General features: G+C 43.8%; 1 protein-coding gene across 1 annotated transcript in view; it reads left to right on the top strand.

Moving 5' to 3' along the window:
- Window positions 1-13,647, top strand: part of THADA (THADA, armadillo repeat containing) — a 296,890-nt gene that overhangs the window by 234,812 nt on the left and 48,431 nt on the right. Inside the window, exons 35-36 of the mRNA XM_025203203.1 lie at window positions 3,635-3,707; window positions 7,600-7,744. Of these exons, the coding sequence (XP_025058988.1) occupies window positions 3,635-3,707; window positions 7,600-7,744 (218 nt within the window). The remainder of the gene's footprint in view (window positions 1-3,634; window positions 3,708-7,599; window positions 7,745-13,647) is intronic.

Below are 13,647 nucleotides of genomic sequence, written 5' to 3'. Positions count from 1 at the left end.
CTCCAGAATAAATAATCACAACTTGTCCCAGGACAAATAAAACATCTGTTCCTAGCATGAGATCCCACATCGGAATGGACTAGTCACTGCTTTAGAGTCCCCTACAGTGGAATTACCCTATAAACAAACAGTTGACAGAGAAGGAGGTTATTTACTCTGCACTAACTTGTGTCCTCCAAGCCATGTCCCCATGCACTTTTTCCTCAGTCTGGCATACCCAGGGCTTCAAGGCTAAGGAAAACTGGAGCAATGTAAGTGCATCCTGGCCCTCATGTCCTCAGTGTGATGAAGTAGAATATCAAGGCACATGCATGTGCCCTATCAGTACCATTGATCACAACACTTTCCAAGCTTGAGTGTGTGTGTAGTCCATGAGCACTCACCATGGAAGGTCCCAGCACATCTGGGAGATGTGTTGGGACAGTTGAGACAGCACCTCTCAACTCCAGTTACTGTGTAGGGTATTTTATTGTATTTGATTATGTCATTGTACAATGACAAATGCTTAGATTTGTTTTCTTAGCTTGTTTCCATTGGAAGGAAGACTTTTAGGTTTTTACTCTTGAATATAATTAAAATTAGCAGAGCTGTTTTTAAGTGTCTGTGGATATCTGAAGTGTGTTATGCTGGAACATCTTTGCTTCTCCATCAGTGTAACCAATGGATTTGATTTTGTGTAATTTCTTAATCAAGTTAATTCATTCAAAGAATTTAGGCAATTTTGATTAAGTTTATAGGTCTGAGGCTGCACAGGCTCCTCCTGTGTCATGTGAGCCCTCAGGGCTCCCAGGACCCAGGGGTCTGAACAGGAAGCAAAAGTTGAAGAAAGGAGCATCAGCAGCCTGGGAACCTTAGCAGCGGTGACCAGGTAGAATCTCATGGTTGCAATTTAACTAACACCTTGTGGGCCAGATGCAGCCCATGAAATGCCAGTTGGACAGAGCTAGTTATACCTATCTTAGCTTTATTTATTTATTTTTCAATCACAGATTCAGCTTCTTGAATGCAGGTGACAGTGGAAACAATGGTTTAGACGAGCTGCCAAAAGCGTTCCCTCTAAGCTGTTGTGGAAGAAACAGGCTTTACTCTATTGTTTGGTCACAAAGTTGTCAGAGACCTTTATTAAAGAAGCAGCTGCTGGAGAGAGCACCAGACAGACAGAACATCCTCTTATCAATCCCGATTCAGGTCACATGACACAAGATATAACAAGTCAAAGAAAAACTGATTTGAACCAGAAAGTTGCAAGAGGGCATAGACTGTGGTTTGACCTATTGACCTCATAGGTCTACTCTGCTCAACAAGGGAAAAGGGCGGTAGAAAGAGCAGATTGCAAAATAGGTGGGGAAAAAGCAATCATTAGCAAATAGTGCACTAACTCAAGAAGTCAGCAGAAATTAAGGCCTGGAGTTTTCTTCTTCCACACTGTGCAGCTTGCATGGCTGCGCAGGTGAACTCATGCCACGCTGCCAGGCGCACCTGTGTGGCCGCGCACACCGCACAGCTTACATGGAACGCTGGCTGCCAGCATTCTAATTCCAATGCCATCAGACACTGTTAGAATCACAAAATCATAGAAAATGAGGGTTGGAAAGGACCTCAGATCATCTAGTCCAACCCCCTGCTCAAAGCAGGACCATCCCCAACTAGATCATCCCAGCCAAACCTTTGTCTAGCCGGGTTTTGAAAACATCCAAGGATGGAGCTTCCACCACCTCTCTGGGTAACTTATTCCAGTGTTTTACTACCCTCCTAGTGAGAAAATTCTTCCTAATATCTAATTTAAGCTTCCCTTGCTGCAACTTGAGACCATTACTCCTTCTGTCATCTGCTACCATTGAGAACAGTCCAGCTCCATCCTCTTTGGAACCCCCCTTCAGGTAGTTGAAGGCTGCTATCAAATCCCCTCTCAGTCTTCTCTAGACTATATAAGCCCAGTTCCCTCAGTCTTCCCTCATAAATCATGCCCCCAGCCTCCTCACCATTTTGTTGCCCTCCACTGGACTCTCCAATTTCTCCATATCCTTTCTGTAGTGGGATGCTCAAAACTGAACACAGTACTCCAGATGTGGCCTCACCAATGCTGAATAGAGGGGAATAATCATTTCCCTTGACCTACTGGCAATGCACCTACCAATGTAGCTGAGTATGCCACTAGCCTTCTTGGCAACTAGGGCACACTACTGACTCATATTCAGCTTATTGTCCTCTGTAACCCCCAGCTCCTTTTTTGCAGAGCTGTTAGGCAATGTGATGACTAAAATGTCTAACACAGGTGGAAGAGTAATGATGGAAAGAGAGAAAATAGTCAGCAAAGATAGCTAATGTTCTGTTCTTAATTAAAAGAATTTTAAAGGATGTGGGGTTAGGATCTGCACTTATATCTACAGTAGAGACCTAACACCACCTAACAGTTGAACCATTCACAAGTGTTATTGAGTGGGAACTGGTTCACAGTTGTCATGGCTCAGAGGTGTCTGCACATACAGTGTCTAGACATTCCAGGTAGAGTGGTCACCTTTTAGAGGTCAAAGTGCTGTGGCAATGGGGAGAGGTGAGAGTCAGCACCCAGCCCAGCATGCCTCACAGTGGGCAGGTTGGTGGAGAGGTTGCCTGCATCTGTGCTTAGAGACTTTCAGGGGGTGGGTGACCTGGGGTTAAAGGTACTTTTCACTTTTCTGCTTTCAATTCTCTCCTAAATATGAGTTCACAAAAGTTCAGTAGCCTGCATTTGACCAAACTCTTCAGAGTACTCTGGGTGTTAGAAAGATAGCTTCTGTTGACTAAGCAGTGCAAGAAAGCTCATTGATAAAAAAAAAGTACCAATAAAAAGAAAAAATGGGGGCAGTTGAGTTCTTGCTGTGTATCAAAGTGGCCAGTTCCAGTAGCATGGGGGTGAGAAGTGATGCAATGTGGGATGCCTGGAGAACTGAACAGGTCTTTGTCAAAGAATGCTTGATGTCTGCATATAACCCTGAACTGGTGCACCATGAGCTGGTTCAAAATAATACCTGATTTTTCCAGATATACTTTTGGACCATACCAGACAACTTTAAAACCAGTTTAGCATGCCTTTATATCTGTTAGTTTCAGATTGAAACTGCATTTAAACCAGGCTAAGTGTTAGGTGTTCTGTACCCTCTGTTAGGTATAGGGCCTTAACCTGCCTTCTAGAGGGAGGAACTAAATAGGAATAAAACAGGTTTTATGGAAGCAGAAGGAACAGGATATGTCTGTTTTAATTTTAAATTTATATGCAACAAATATTGAGACTGTATAGACATTGTGCACTCAGCTTGTAAAGCATCCTTTAAAAACCCATTTGAGAATGTTCAATACCTAGTCTGCCATGCTGCCAAAAATTTCATATTCATAAAACACAAAATCCTCATGACTAACCAAAAATCCAAATGTTGTTTCTCCTCTGGATGTGTATTCAGGTGCTGAACTTTCATAACAGATTAGACTGGGTTGGATTTCAAGCTGGCAGCAGCTAACAACATATAATATATTCAACAAGAGAGAAGATATTTTAATATTTGCTGCCAGTGACGATTACCAAGTGTTTTTAGACGTGAAGTTATGGCAAAATTTACTGTATTTTTATTATGTGTTCTTTACCTTATTTTTACAGCATTGAAATTCAAAGCATAGCTCTCAAATTTGCTTCAAAATTGGTCATCCATCTTGTAGAGAATTGCCAAGAGGTAAGGGATGTATATTTTTCTTAAAGAAAGCATATTACATATTAAGGTTTAGTTAGTTTGTCATAATAGAAGGCATTAATATCGTTCCTTATCTAGAATTCACTTTAATTCTCTCTTGTTTTTTATTATGTTTGTAAGGCTTTTATTATGAGTCTTTCCAAAATCTGTACCCACTACATTCTGAACTGACAGATATCACTTTAATGTACTCACCTTTAAGGATAGGTCTCCATTGATATTTAGAGTTAACCTCAAGGTCATTCTCAGCCAACCTGAGTCACATGACCTTTCCCCACCTTATCGTACCTTGTAGCCTGCACCAGTGCCATCTACATTTTACTGCTGATCTCTTGAGTGCATTACTAAGATGTATCCTTTGCACCTTATTAAAGTAGTTCGCTTTTAAGAATAGGTCATCAGAGTATGTCTGTCTTGCTTGTCTTATGAATGGTAGAGAAGGGAATGGGTTATAGAAGAACTGGAAAACAAGAAGAGTGTGATTGATTCTGGTGGACTTTAGTCTTAAGGCTTGGGTAATTTCTGAATAGAATTAAGAGGTGGCAAGGGTAAAGTGAAGATCATATCTGGAAATTCAGCAGAGTTCCAGAGCTGGTCTGGACTGCTGCCAAGAGTTAAATTTAAAGGTTTACAGAATAGATGGTCAGCATATATGAGTTTAAGGATGACTTTAAATTTGACCCTGACTGTTAGTGTAGAGAGAGTCCCTTAGGTAAGTTGAATTTGGGCACATTAATACATCTTTTCAGTGCAGGGTTGATTCATAGGGTATTTGATTCCTAACAGCCTGCCATGGAGAGAGACATAACATACATATTCAATCTGTTAGTCCTCCAGGATACTCAAAATGTATCATTTGTATTACTGTATGTACATTCTCTATTTCTGAGTTGGTAATCTCCAAGTCATTTTATATGTACCGAGCAGTAGTATAGGAGTCATTGGTCTCTGCTGGTATACGTGTATACCCATGCATTTATAATATGCATACGTATGGCCAAATACAGACATTCAAAAAGCTCAAGGAAGAATTGATCTAACCTATGTGGATTTCTGTAAGTGGCCTAGGTTAGACTGGTACCAAACAGAACACATGTTCACTCTTTGGTAGGGTGGGGAGCACGTAGGCAGGCTGCCTGCACTGGCCGAAGCCTGCAAGTTGGGGGTGCTCCTGCATGCCTCCCAGCATGCCCCACAGGCTCCCCAGACTGTCAGAGACTGCCAAGCACAGTTGAGAACTTGGACCAGCCCTGATTAGCTGCTGGGCACAGGCAAGCACCCCCCCACCCCCCTGCCCCTCCATACCCTTTGCCTACCCTAGTACTTTGGGACCCTGGAGCTCTGGGCCCTTGCAGCACCCCAGGTGTCTATGACCTAGGTACCTGCAGGCAGTAGCCAAACTGGAGGTCACAGGGTTGCCTCCGTGCAGGCCCAAGCCCAATGCTCTGCCCCTGCCACCCCAACCCACCAGAGGCAAGCTGCCCAGACCAGATCTTGCTGGGTGCAGGGGGAGGAGGCCATGCTGGGATCTGGGTGGCAGGGTGCCTGGCTCTGGCCACTGAGATGTGGTATGCAGGAGCCAGGGTCAGGCTCTGTGGGATTGTGCCTGACTGAGTATGTAGGAGCCGTATTCAGGCTCTGTGTGGCCTTCCTGAGCACAGCGCATGGAGTTCCCTGGCTGGGTGTGCAGCCCAGGTCCAGCTCAGTGGGGCTACACCCAACCATGGCAGTTTTCCTGGGCTCTGTGTCAAGTCTGTATGTACATTGTGGGGTGCTTTGTGATAGGGTGTGGGGACACAGCCCAGGGACATGGGTGCCTAGGTCCTGGAGCTCATACAGGGGACACAAACTCCCCTCTCTCCCTCCCTACTACCAGCCTGTAGTTGACAGATGGCCAGAGTTAGGGATAGAGAGAGGGTCTGTGCTGGCTCAGCTCTAGGAGAGCTTGTGGTGGGGCCTGTTGGACATTTGGCTGGAGCAGCCAAGGCTGGGCCAAGTGTTAGTGCACCTCCTGGTGAGGGGGGAGGGCTGTAGGAGGCCACAAAGGAGCCTGGGATGCCAGATGGCAGTGATCTAACTTGAATCAATAGAAGATCTGGTACAGAAGTTAAATTTACCTGTCTTATCTAAATCAATTAGATGTGAATGCGCATCAAACTGGGTGTTAGACCACATTCTGCCATTATGGACTGGTCTGTGTGCACTAAACTTCTTTATGGGGTGCACCAATAACATTTTTTGGACTGATACTGATGGCCGATTATTAAGGTGCCATATCGGCCGATACCAATTCGATTGCCAATATATAGCCCGGCAGCTTGGAGAGCAGTGTCTGGCTGGTAAGTCTGTTGTGGGGAAGGGGCGGAGGGAGAGAAAGGGCTTGAGGGGTGCAGATTGAGGCCGCTGCAGTGAGAGACAAGGCAGGGCTGGCACAGGGACAGGTGCTGCCCACTCCGGGGCAGGGTGGGGCATGGCACAGAGCCACGAGCAGCTTATTTGGGGGGAGGGGGGAGGGCAGGGAGAGGGGTGGCACCTGCAGTGTACCCTGGGGGAGGCATGAAAGGCCTGTGCCCCCCGTATCTGTGGGTGGGGTGAGGGTGGGCTGCTTCTGTGCACTTGGGACCGGGGGCAGTGCTAGGCTGTTCCCAGTGGTGGGGCTGCAGGCAGGGTGGGCAGCAGTGGCACTGGGAGGAGGCCTTAAGGGGGGACTACAGCCACACCAACGTTCACCATAGCCCCTCCTCCCAGCACTGTCCCACCTGCCTCAAGCGCAGACCTGGCCCAGCCCCCTTGCTGAGAAGGTCCCAGCGCTGCCCCCTGCCCCAAGCACAGAGCAGCAGCCCAGCCCTTGCCCTGTGCACAGACCTGGGAGGCACAGGCCCTCGTGCCTTCCTCAGGATGTGTGCAGCCACGGGAGCTACCTGGCTCCCCCTGGCTGCACGCATGCACGCAACATTTATCAATGACATTATCGGCCACATCAGCCAAAAAAAGCTGATTGCTAGTAATGTCAATTTTCCTTTTATCACTGCTAATACGATATGGACTGATGTATCGGCGCATCTCTATTGATGGTTATGAGTTTAGATCAGTTTCCAATAACTTATACCGGTTTATATGTAATAACTGTACATGGCCTATATGTATATGTTTATATATGTATATGTATGAAGGGAAAGATTTTTAGGATATTTTAACTGTATTGAAATTTTTATCATAATTATTTCATTGCAAAAAAAGTTCCATGTAATATTTTTTATAATGAGATCTATTTTTTGGAAATCTACCAAAATATTTCCCATAGCTGGTTAACACTTTATTCTCTAGCCTGAAGTATGGTTCATTAATGGAAAAAAGAAAAGAAAAAGTACCACAAAGAAGTATTGAAAAGTATTTAAATTTTTCATTCTCATTTTTAAAATAGATGAAAATCAACATTTAAGATTTTACCTGCTCTTGTCGGAAGTAATGTGCATTCAGATTTCAAGCCTGAGACCACCTTTTACCATGAAGTCAGTTACGAACCATGGATGAAGGTGCTTGTAGGAAATGCTGGGCCAAGCCTGCCTGTAGCAATGCTAACATGGCTTGGTATAATAACCATAGTTAGCAATGAGAAACGTAAGACCGATGACATCTATATATGGAGTGTTTTTAATGCTAAAGAACAGATCCAACAAGAGTGATTCCCATTTCCCACCAATTTGAGTTCTGGTAGTGGTTTGTATTCTGTATTCCTTTTCCTCACCATCGTCAGTGTGCAGGGAAGATTGATTTGGGTAAGAGCTAATTTAACAGTTCATAGCTAAGTATGATGCTAAATACCAGCTCTACATTGTACTGTTTATTTCTTCCATGTATTCTGTGCTTTCAGGTTTTGGCATTAGAGCTGAAACACTGGGTGCAACTAATAGCTTGTTCTTGTGGAGATGAACAACAGACGGATATGCTATTGGCAGCTGCTGAAATACTTCAAAATATTACACCCCTCTTCCTGACCAATGAAAAACTCATCCTTGGTGAGTAAATTCCTTGAATTATGTGCCATATTCTCCTAGAACTTCTTAAAGCACGGAATAGATAAAACCTAAGAATACATGAAGCTTTTTTATATATATAATGAACCACCTGATAGAATTAAAATGCATTGTTTTAAAAAATTGGAAAGTGTTTCATAGACTCTGTTCCCTTCATAATTGGAACAGCTGAATATTCTAATTAAATGAACTTATGTGGAGCAACAACAATTTAGTTGAAAGCCCCTTGGTGTAGCAGGCCCAAATATAAAAATATCTAATAGCTGACTATTTCTGGATAGGGGAAGAAATATGATTAACCCTAGAAATATGGTATAGATTTTTAATAGTGAGGATAATTAACTACTGGGTACTTCACCAAGAAATTCATTAATTTCTCTAATATTTGACAGGTTCAAAACAAAATTAAATGTCTGTTTGGGGAAAAAAATGCTCTTGTTCAGCCACACATTATTGGTTTTGAATCAAATTATTGGTTGTTGGAGCTACCTGAAGGCAGTAGCAAACCTCTCACTGATATTGATTGAACTAGGAATTAGTATAAAAAGGCCAGCAAAGTCATGCTTTCCTTTTCTGTCTTATTCATAGAATCATGATAAAGTAGCTGAGAAGGATCTGAGTCCACAAGTTAGTGCATGAACATCCCTGATGTTTTTATTTTACCTTTATTATATTTTATTTTACTGCTAAGTACTGTTTATGAAATGTTTCATAAATGTGAATGTGAAATATGGAATAGCTAAGCTCAAAATAAGATATTTTTGGATGGAAGGAAGAGGATTATCCTGCATTGTAGAGTAAGCCATTAACTTTTAATGCCGTTTTACCTTCTTTGACAGGATTAAAATGGTTTGTTTTGAATAGTGTCTCAGTAGCCTGCTATTGGACTGGATCCACTTTTTTGTTAGCAAACTGAATGTTAGTATGTCAAATGTCTGTAAATAATACTACTGTAAAAAGTATGCATTAATTATTCAAGACTAAGTTACCATGATAAACCATTTACCTTCCAGCATTCAAGTAATAAGATATCAAGATTATCAACGTTTCAATTCTGAATTCTCACACACATGTGTTTTAAAGTTCCTGTCATTACCATGTATTGGTAATGATTAGAGGCCTGGGAAGCATAACTTCTGTGGAAAAGCTGAAAGAGCTAGGATTATTAGGTCTGGCGAGGAAAAGACCTAGGAAGACTTGATAACAGCCTTCAAGTACCTGAAGAATGATTTTTCTCTGTTGGTGTACAGGATGGGATTAGGAGCAATGGCCCCAAACTAAAGTAGAGGAGATTTGGGTGGAGGATCAGGAAGAATTTTTTGACTATGAGGGGAATTAAGCATTGGAACAGGGTATCTAGAGAAGTTGTGGAATCTCCATCCCTGGACATTTTCAAGAACAGGTTAGACAGATACTTGGCTGGGATGGTGTCATTGGAGATGATCCTACTTTGAATGGGGACTGGACTAGATGACCTCATGAAGTCTCTTCCAGCCCTACTTTCCTATTATCCTCTGCAAAAAACTCTATTACTAGTATATTTATTTATTACTAATTATGTTTTTGCAAATGTAGGAGAAAGCTCTGCTTGATTTAATTGTACTCGTATATATTCAGAATTTGCCTGCATTATTTCTTATAGTATTATTTCTTGTACTATTAATATGATGATTCTCAGCTGAGGTACCGCAGCACCCTGGGGTGCTGTGAGCCCCCCTCTCTAACCCCTCCCCCCCCTCCGAGGGGTGCTGAGATGCAGCCACAGCTGGCCTGCAGCTAAAACTGCCCTGGTGTACATTCTTGCTGCATTAGGACTGTGATCAGCCAAAAGCAGGCAGGAGCTGGCTTGACTGTATCCCTTTAAGATCCAACTCCATGCTCTTCCCAGAAACAGAGGCAGGACGGAGGAGGTGGGGGGACAAGCCTGAGATGGGAGGCATTTTTCCAGAGTACTGGGAGGGCTTCAGCCCTAGGTGCATCCACCTCCCACCCGTGCACTCTCCAGGTTGATCCAGAGCAATTTTTCCCAACCTTTTAAGTACCAAGTATGCCCTAACTTATGAAGATTTTACTAAGTACCCCAACACTCAATTTTCCAGGAGATTTCATATTTACAGACTAATGCTGGAAGAAGGGCTGTGTATACAAGGCCGTGATATGACAGATGTCTGATCTGGTGTGGGTAGGGTTGCCAGCTTTTACGCCAGGGATGCACAACTCAAGTATGTACCTGTGCTAGAGGTGATGTTGGCCAAAGCTAGGAGGGCTGAACCCAATGCCATGCAAAGCACGGCACACCAAATTATTACTGGGGAATTAAAATTTTTTAATTGCACCACATTTTTTGCCATAGTTTTGAGAGGAGGAAGGGGCGAGAGAGAGAGGAAAAGACAGCAAGAGAGACAGAGTGTTGGGGTACCTTCGTACCCCCTGCCTGTGTTTTGTGTACCCCCAGGGGTACGCGTACCACAGGTTGAGAAACTATGATCCAGAGGGGACCATTCTCCCCAGGTGGGAACCCTCCTGGACAGTAGTGTAACTAGGAGTGGGTAACAGGGGCACCAGCCCTGGGGATGAGCTTAGGAGAGGCACCAGAATCGTCCTTAACCCCTGAAAAGTCTGTGCCTGCGCAGACCCATGGTGTTGCGCTTACAGAAGTAGCAACTGATGCATGAACACCCTGCTGCTGTTTTAAGAGCAAGAGCTGGGATGGGCAGACCATGTGGTGGTAGCAGCATTATCTGGGGGCTTGTTTGCAGATTCGGGCGTGGGTAAGACTCCTGTGTGTGCCCCCACCCCATGCTTGTTATGCCTCTGCTCCTGGAGGTCTGCAGAGGATCCCACCAGGGGAGAATGTGCCTTTCCCCCATCTTGCCAACTGCCTACTGCCCTTCCTCAGAAGGGTAGAGGGCAGGCAGTCAATCAGTGGGCTCCCCTATGGGAGACAGCACATAAATTCTTAGCACTAGGAATGAATGCCTGTTTAAGGGCAGTGTCACTGAAAGTGCTCTCGCTGATTAGCCAAGGCACGTAGTGGTGACAGGCACAACTGTTCTCCATGCCACTACATTTCATGGCCTTTCTGCCTAGATGTCCAGCAGTAACGCCAACTGTAGTTGCAATTTTTCAGCTGGGAATTGTTTTTATTTGGTGCTGGCCTGAGCTGGATTTAAGTGAATGCCCTTTAGATGAATATCTGCGTCCCTTTCCTGATTTTTTTTGACCTGATCACTGTTCCGACTACCAGATTTGGTAGTTGCCTTACCCTCTCTAGTTGCTTGCCCCTGCTATATTTAATACTTTCTCAAAGCCTGCAGCTGCTCTTTTGCCCCCTCTTCACTGAAGTAATTTACATTACCATTTATGCCACCTTCTAATTTGGCTGCACGGATATAACGTTTTAAAAATATGCATGCACAGTCATGCAATCTGTATCATCTTAATCATTTAAGTTTTGGTTCAAATTTAAATAAGAAACTTCCATAATGTGCCCAGTCAATACTTATATCTAGGAGGTAGGGAAAAGGTAGTCTCTAATTCTTACAAGTCTTAGTCCTCTGATCTTTATAAGTACAAGGATAGTCTTAGACCATTAATATGAGATTTATTTACCTATGTGGTTATCCAGGCTCATTGTAGTATGTCACTTCTTACTTTGTGTTAAACCAGAAACTTTTCGTTTTTCGGCTATTGAACTGAATAATATAACATGCAGTTTAATATGATGTGAACGGTGGGTGGTGGTAGTAGAGTTAACCTGAGTAGACTATGAAGTGGATCAAAAACTGGCTTGATTTTTGGGCTCAAAGTGTAATAATCAATGGCTCAATGTGTAGTTGGCAGCCAGTATCAAATGGATTACCCCAGGGGTCGGTCCTGGGACTGGTTGTGTTGAATGTCTTCATCAGCAATCTGGAAGATGGGATGGAGTGCACCCTCAGGAAGTATGCAGATGACACCAAGCTGGGGTGAATAGTAGATATGCTGGAGCAGTGTTTCTCAATCCGTGGTACACGTACCCCTGTGGGTACACGAGACACAGGTAGGGGGTATGCGGGTGCCGCGTTTTAAGTTTGGCCTGCCCCCCCACCCAGTGGGTTGGAGGCATCTTTGCCTGTTTGGGCCAGAAATTCCGGCTGCTGCCCCTCCCGCCATGTCCGGACCTCCAGGGCTTTCACTCCCCAGCGTCACTGTACCTGGGGACAGGGAGGGAGGCCCTGAACTGGCTGCTTTGGTCCTCAAGGAAAAAGTGGGACTCAGCTCGCAGTGACGAAACCGGAAGTGCTACTGTGGGATTTCCGGTTTTGCTTTTGCTGCGTCAATCGGCAGGGTGTACATAAGGTACCAAAGGTTGAGAGCCACTGTGCTGGAGGGTAGGGCTAGGATTCAGAGATACCTAGACAAATTGAAGGATTGGACCAAAAGAAGTCTCATGAAGTTCAGTAAGGACAAATGCAAAGTCCTGCACTTAGGGTGGAACAGTACCATGTCCCAGTACAGGCTGGGGGCTAACTGGCTAAGTAGCAGCTCTGCAGAAAAGGACCTGGGGGTTACAGAGGACAATAAACTGAATATGAGCCAACACTATTCCCTTGTTGCCAATAAGAGTAACGGCATACTGGACTGTATTAGTAGGGGCATTGCTAGTAGATTGAGAGAATTGATTTTTCTTCTCACTGGTGGAGGCCACATCTGGAGTACTGTATCCAGTTTTGGGCCCCTCACTACAGAAAGGATGTGGACAAATTGGAGAGCGTCCAGCAGAGGGCAACAAAAATAGTGAGGGGGCTGGGGCACATGACTTACGAGGAGAGGCTGAGGAACTAGGTTTATTTAATTTATAGAAGAGAAGACTGAGAAGGGATTTAATAGCAGCCTTCAACTACCTGAAAAGCAGTTACAAAGAGGATGGTCTAGACTGTTCTCACTGGTGGCAGATGACAGAACATGGAGCAAAGATCTCAAGTTGCAACAAGGGAAGTTTAGGTTAGATATTAGGGAAAACTTTCTCACTAGAAGGGTAGTAAAACACTGGAACAGGCTTCCCAGAGAGGTTGTGGACTATCCATCCTTGGGGGTTTTTAAGACCCAGCTAGGCAGCGCCTTCACTGGGATGATACAGTTGGATTGCCCTGCTTTGAGCAGGGGGTCGGACAAGATGACCTCCTGAGGTCCCTTCCAACCCTAATTTTCTATAAATCTAAGATAAACAATAAATCAACTTACTCAACCCATTAAGAACATATGTAAGTTGTATGTTTAACATATATGTGGTAACAGTTGGAAATTTTGGGAACTTAGCTTGGTGTAATACCAGCTGTGTATTGTACTCTTTAGACATCAAGGTCAATTATTCTTGAAAGCCAGTGAGAATGGATATTCATATATTTACTATTAAATATATAAAATAGACATATCTCGTCTTCTGAGATGTCGTAAGAATCATAAATGAGTCAATAAACCATTTGATCTGATACATGTCTTTTTGTGGTATCAATAGTATTTAACTAAGCTAAGCCTATGCCATTCCTTTAGTATCAGGAGAATATACCACATGAGTTTTGTATGTTTGGCCCTGCCTTATAGTATCTGGAAAACTTGACTCTTGGAACCAAAAATCTAGAACTTATAAATAAGACAGATGCTACCATTCCTATCCAGTGGTGGACATCAAGAGTTTTTTGAATGACCAGTACAGGAATTTTGAGCTTTTTATCCCTTCCCATGATTGAATTAGAACAAAGCTGGCAATGAGCAAAATTTTCCTATTTGATAGCTTCTGAGGTCCTGTGTGAAAAGAGATGGTGATTCAAGTCCTTTTCTGATGATTCTGAATAGACCTTCAAAACTAACAAAATTGGCATTAATTGGCACCCTTGTTGACT

Source organism: Alligator sinensis, unplaced genomic scaffold, assembly GCF_000455745.1.
Source record: "Alligator sinensis unplaced genomic scaffold, ASM45574v1 scaffold377_1, whole genome shotgun sequence".
Classification (NCBI taxonomy): domain Eukaryota; kingdom Metazoa; phylum Chordata; order Crocodylia; family Alligatoridae; genus Alligator; species Alligator sinensis.
The sequence above is the reverse complement of the archived record's forward strand: the minus strand, read 5'-3'. Positions and strand labels throughout refer to the sequence as shown.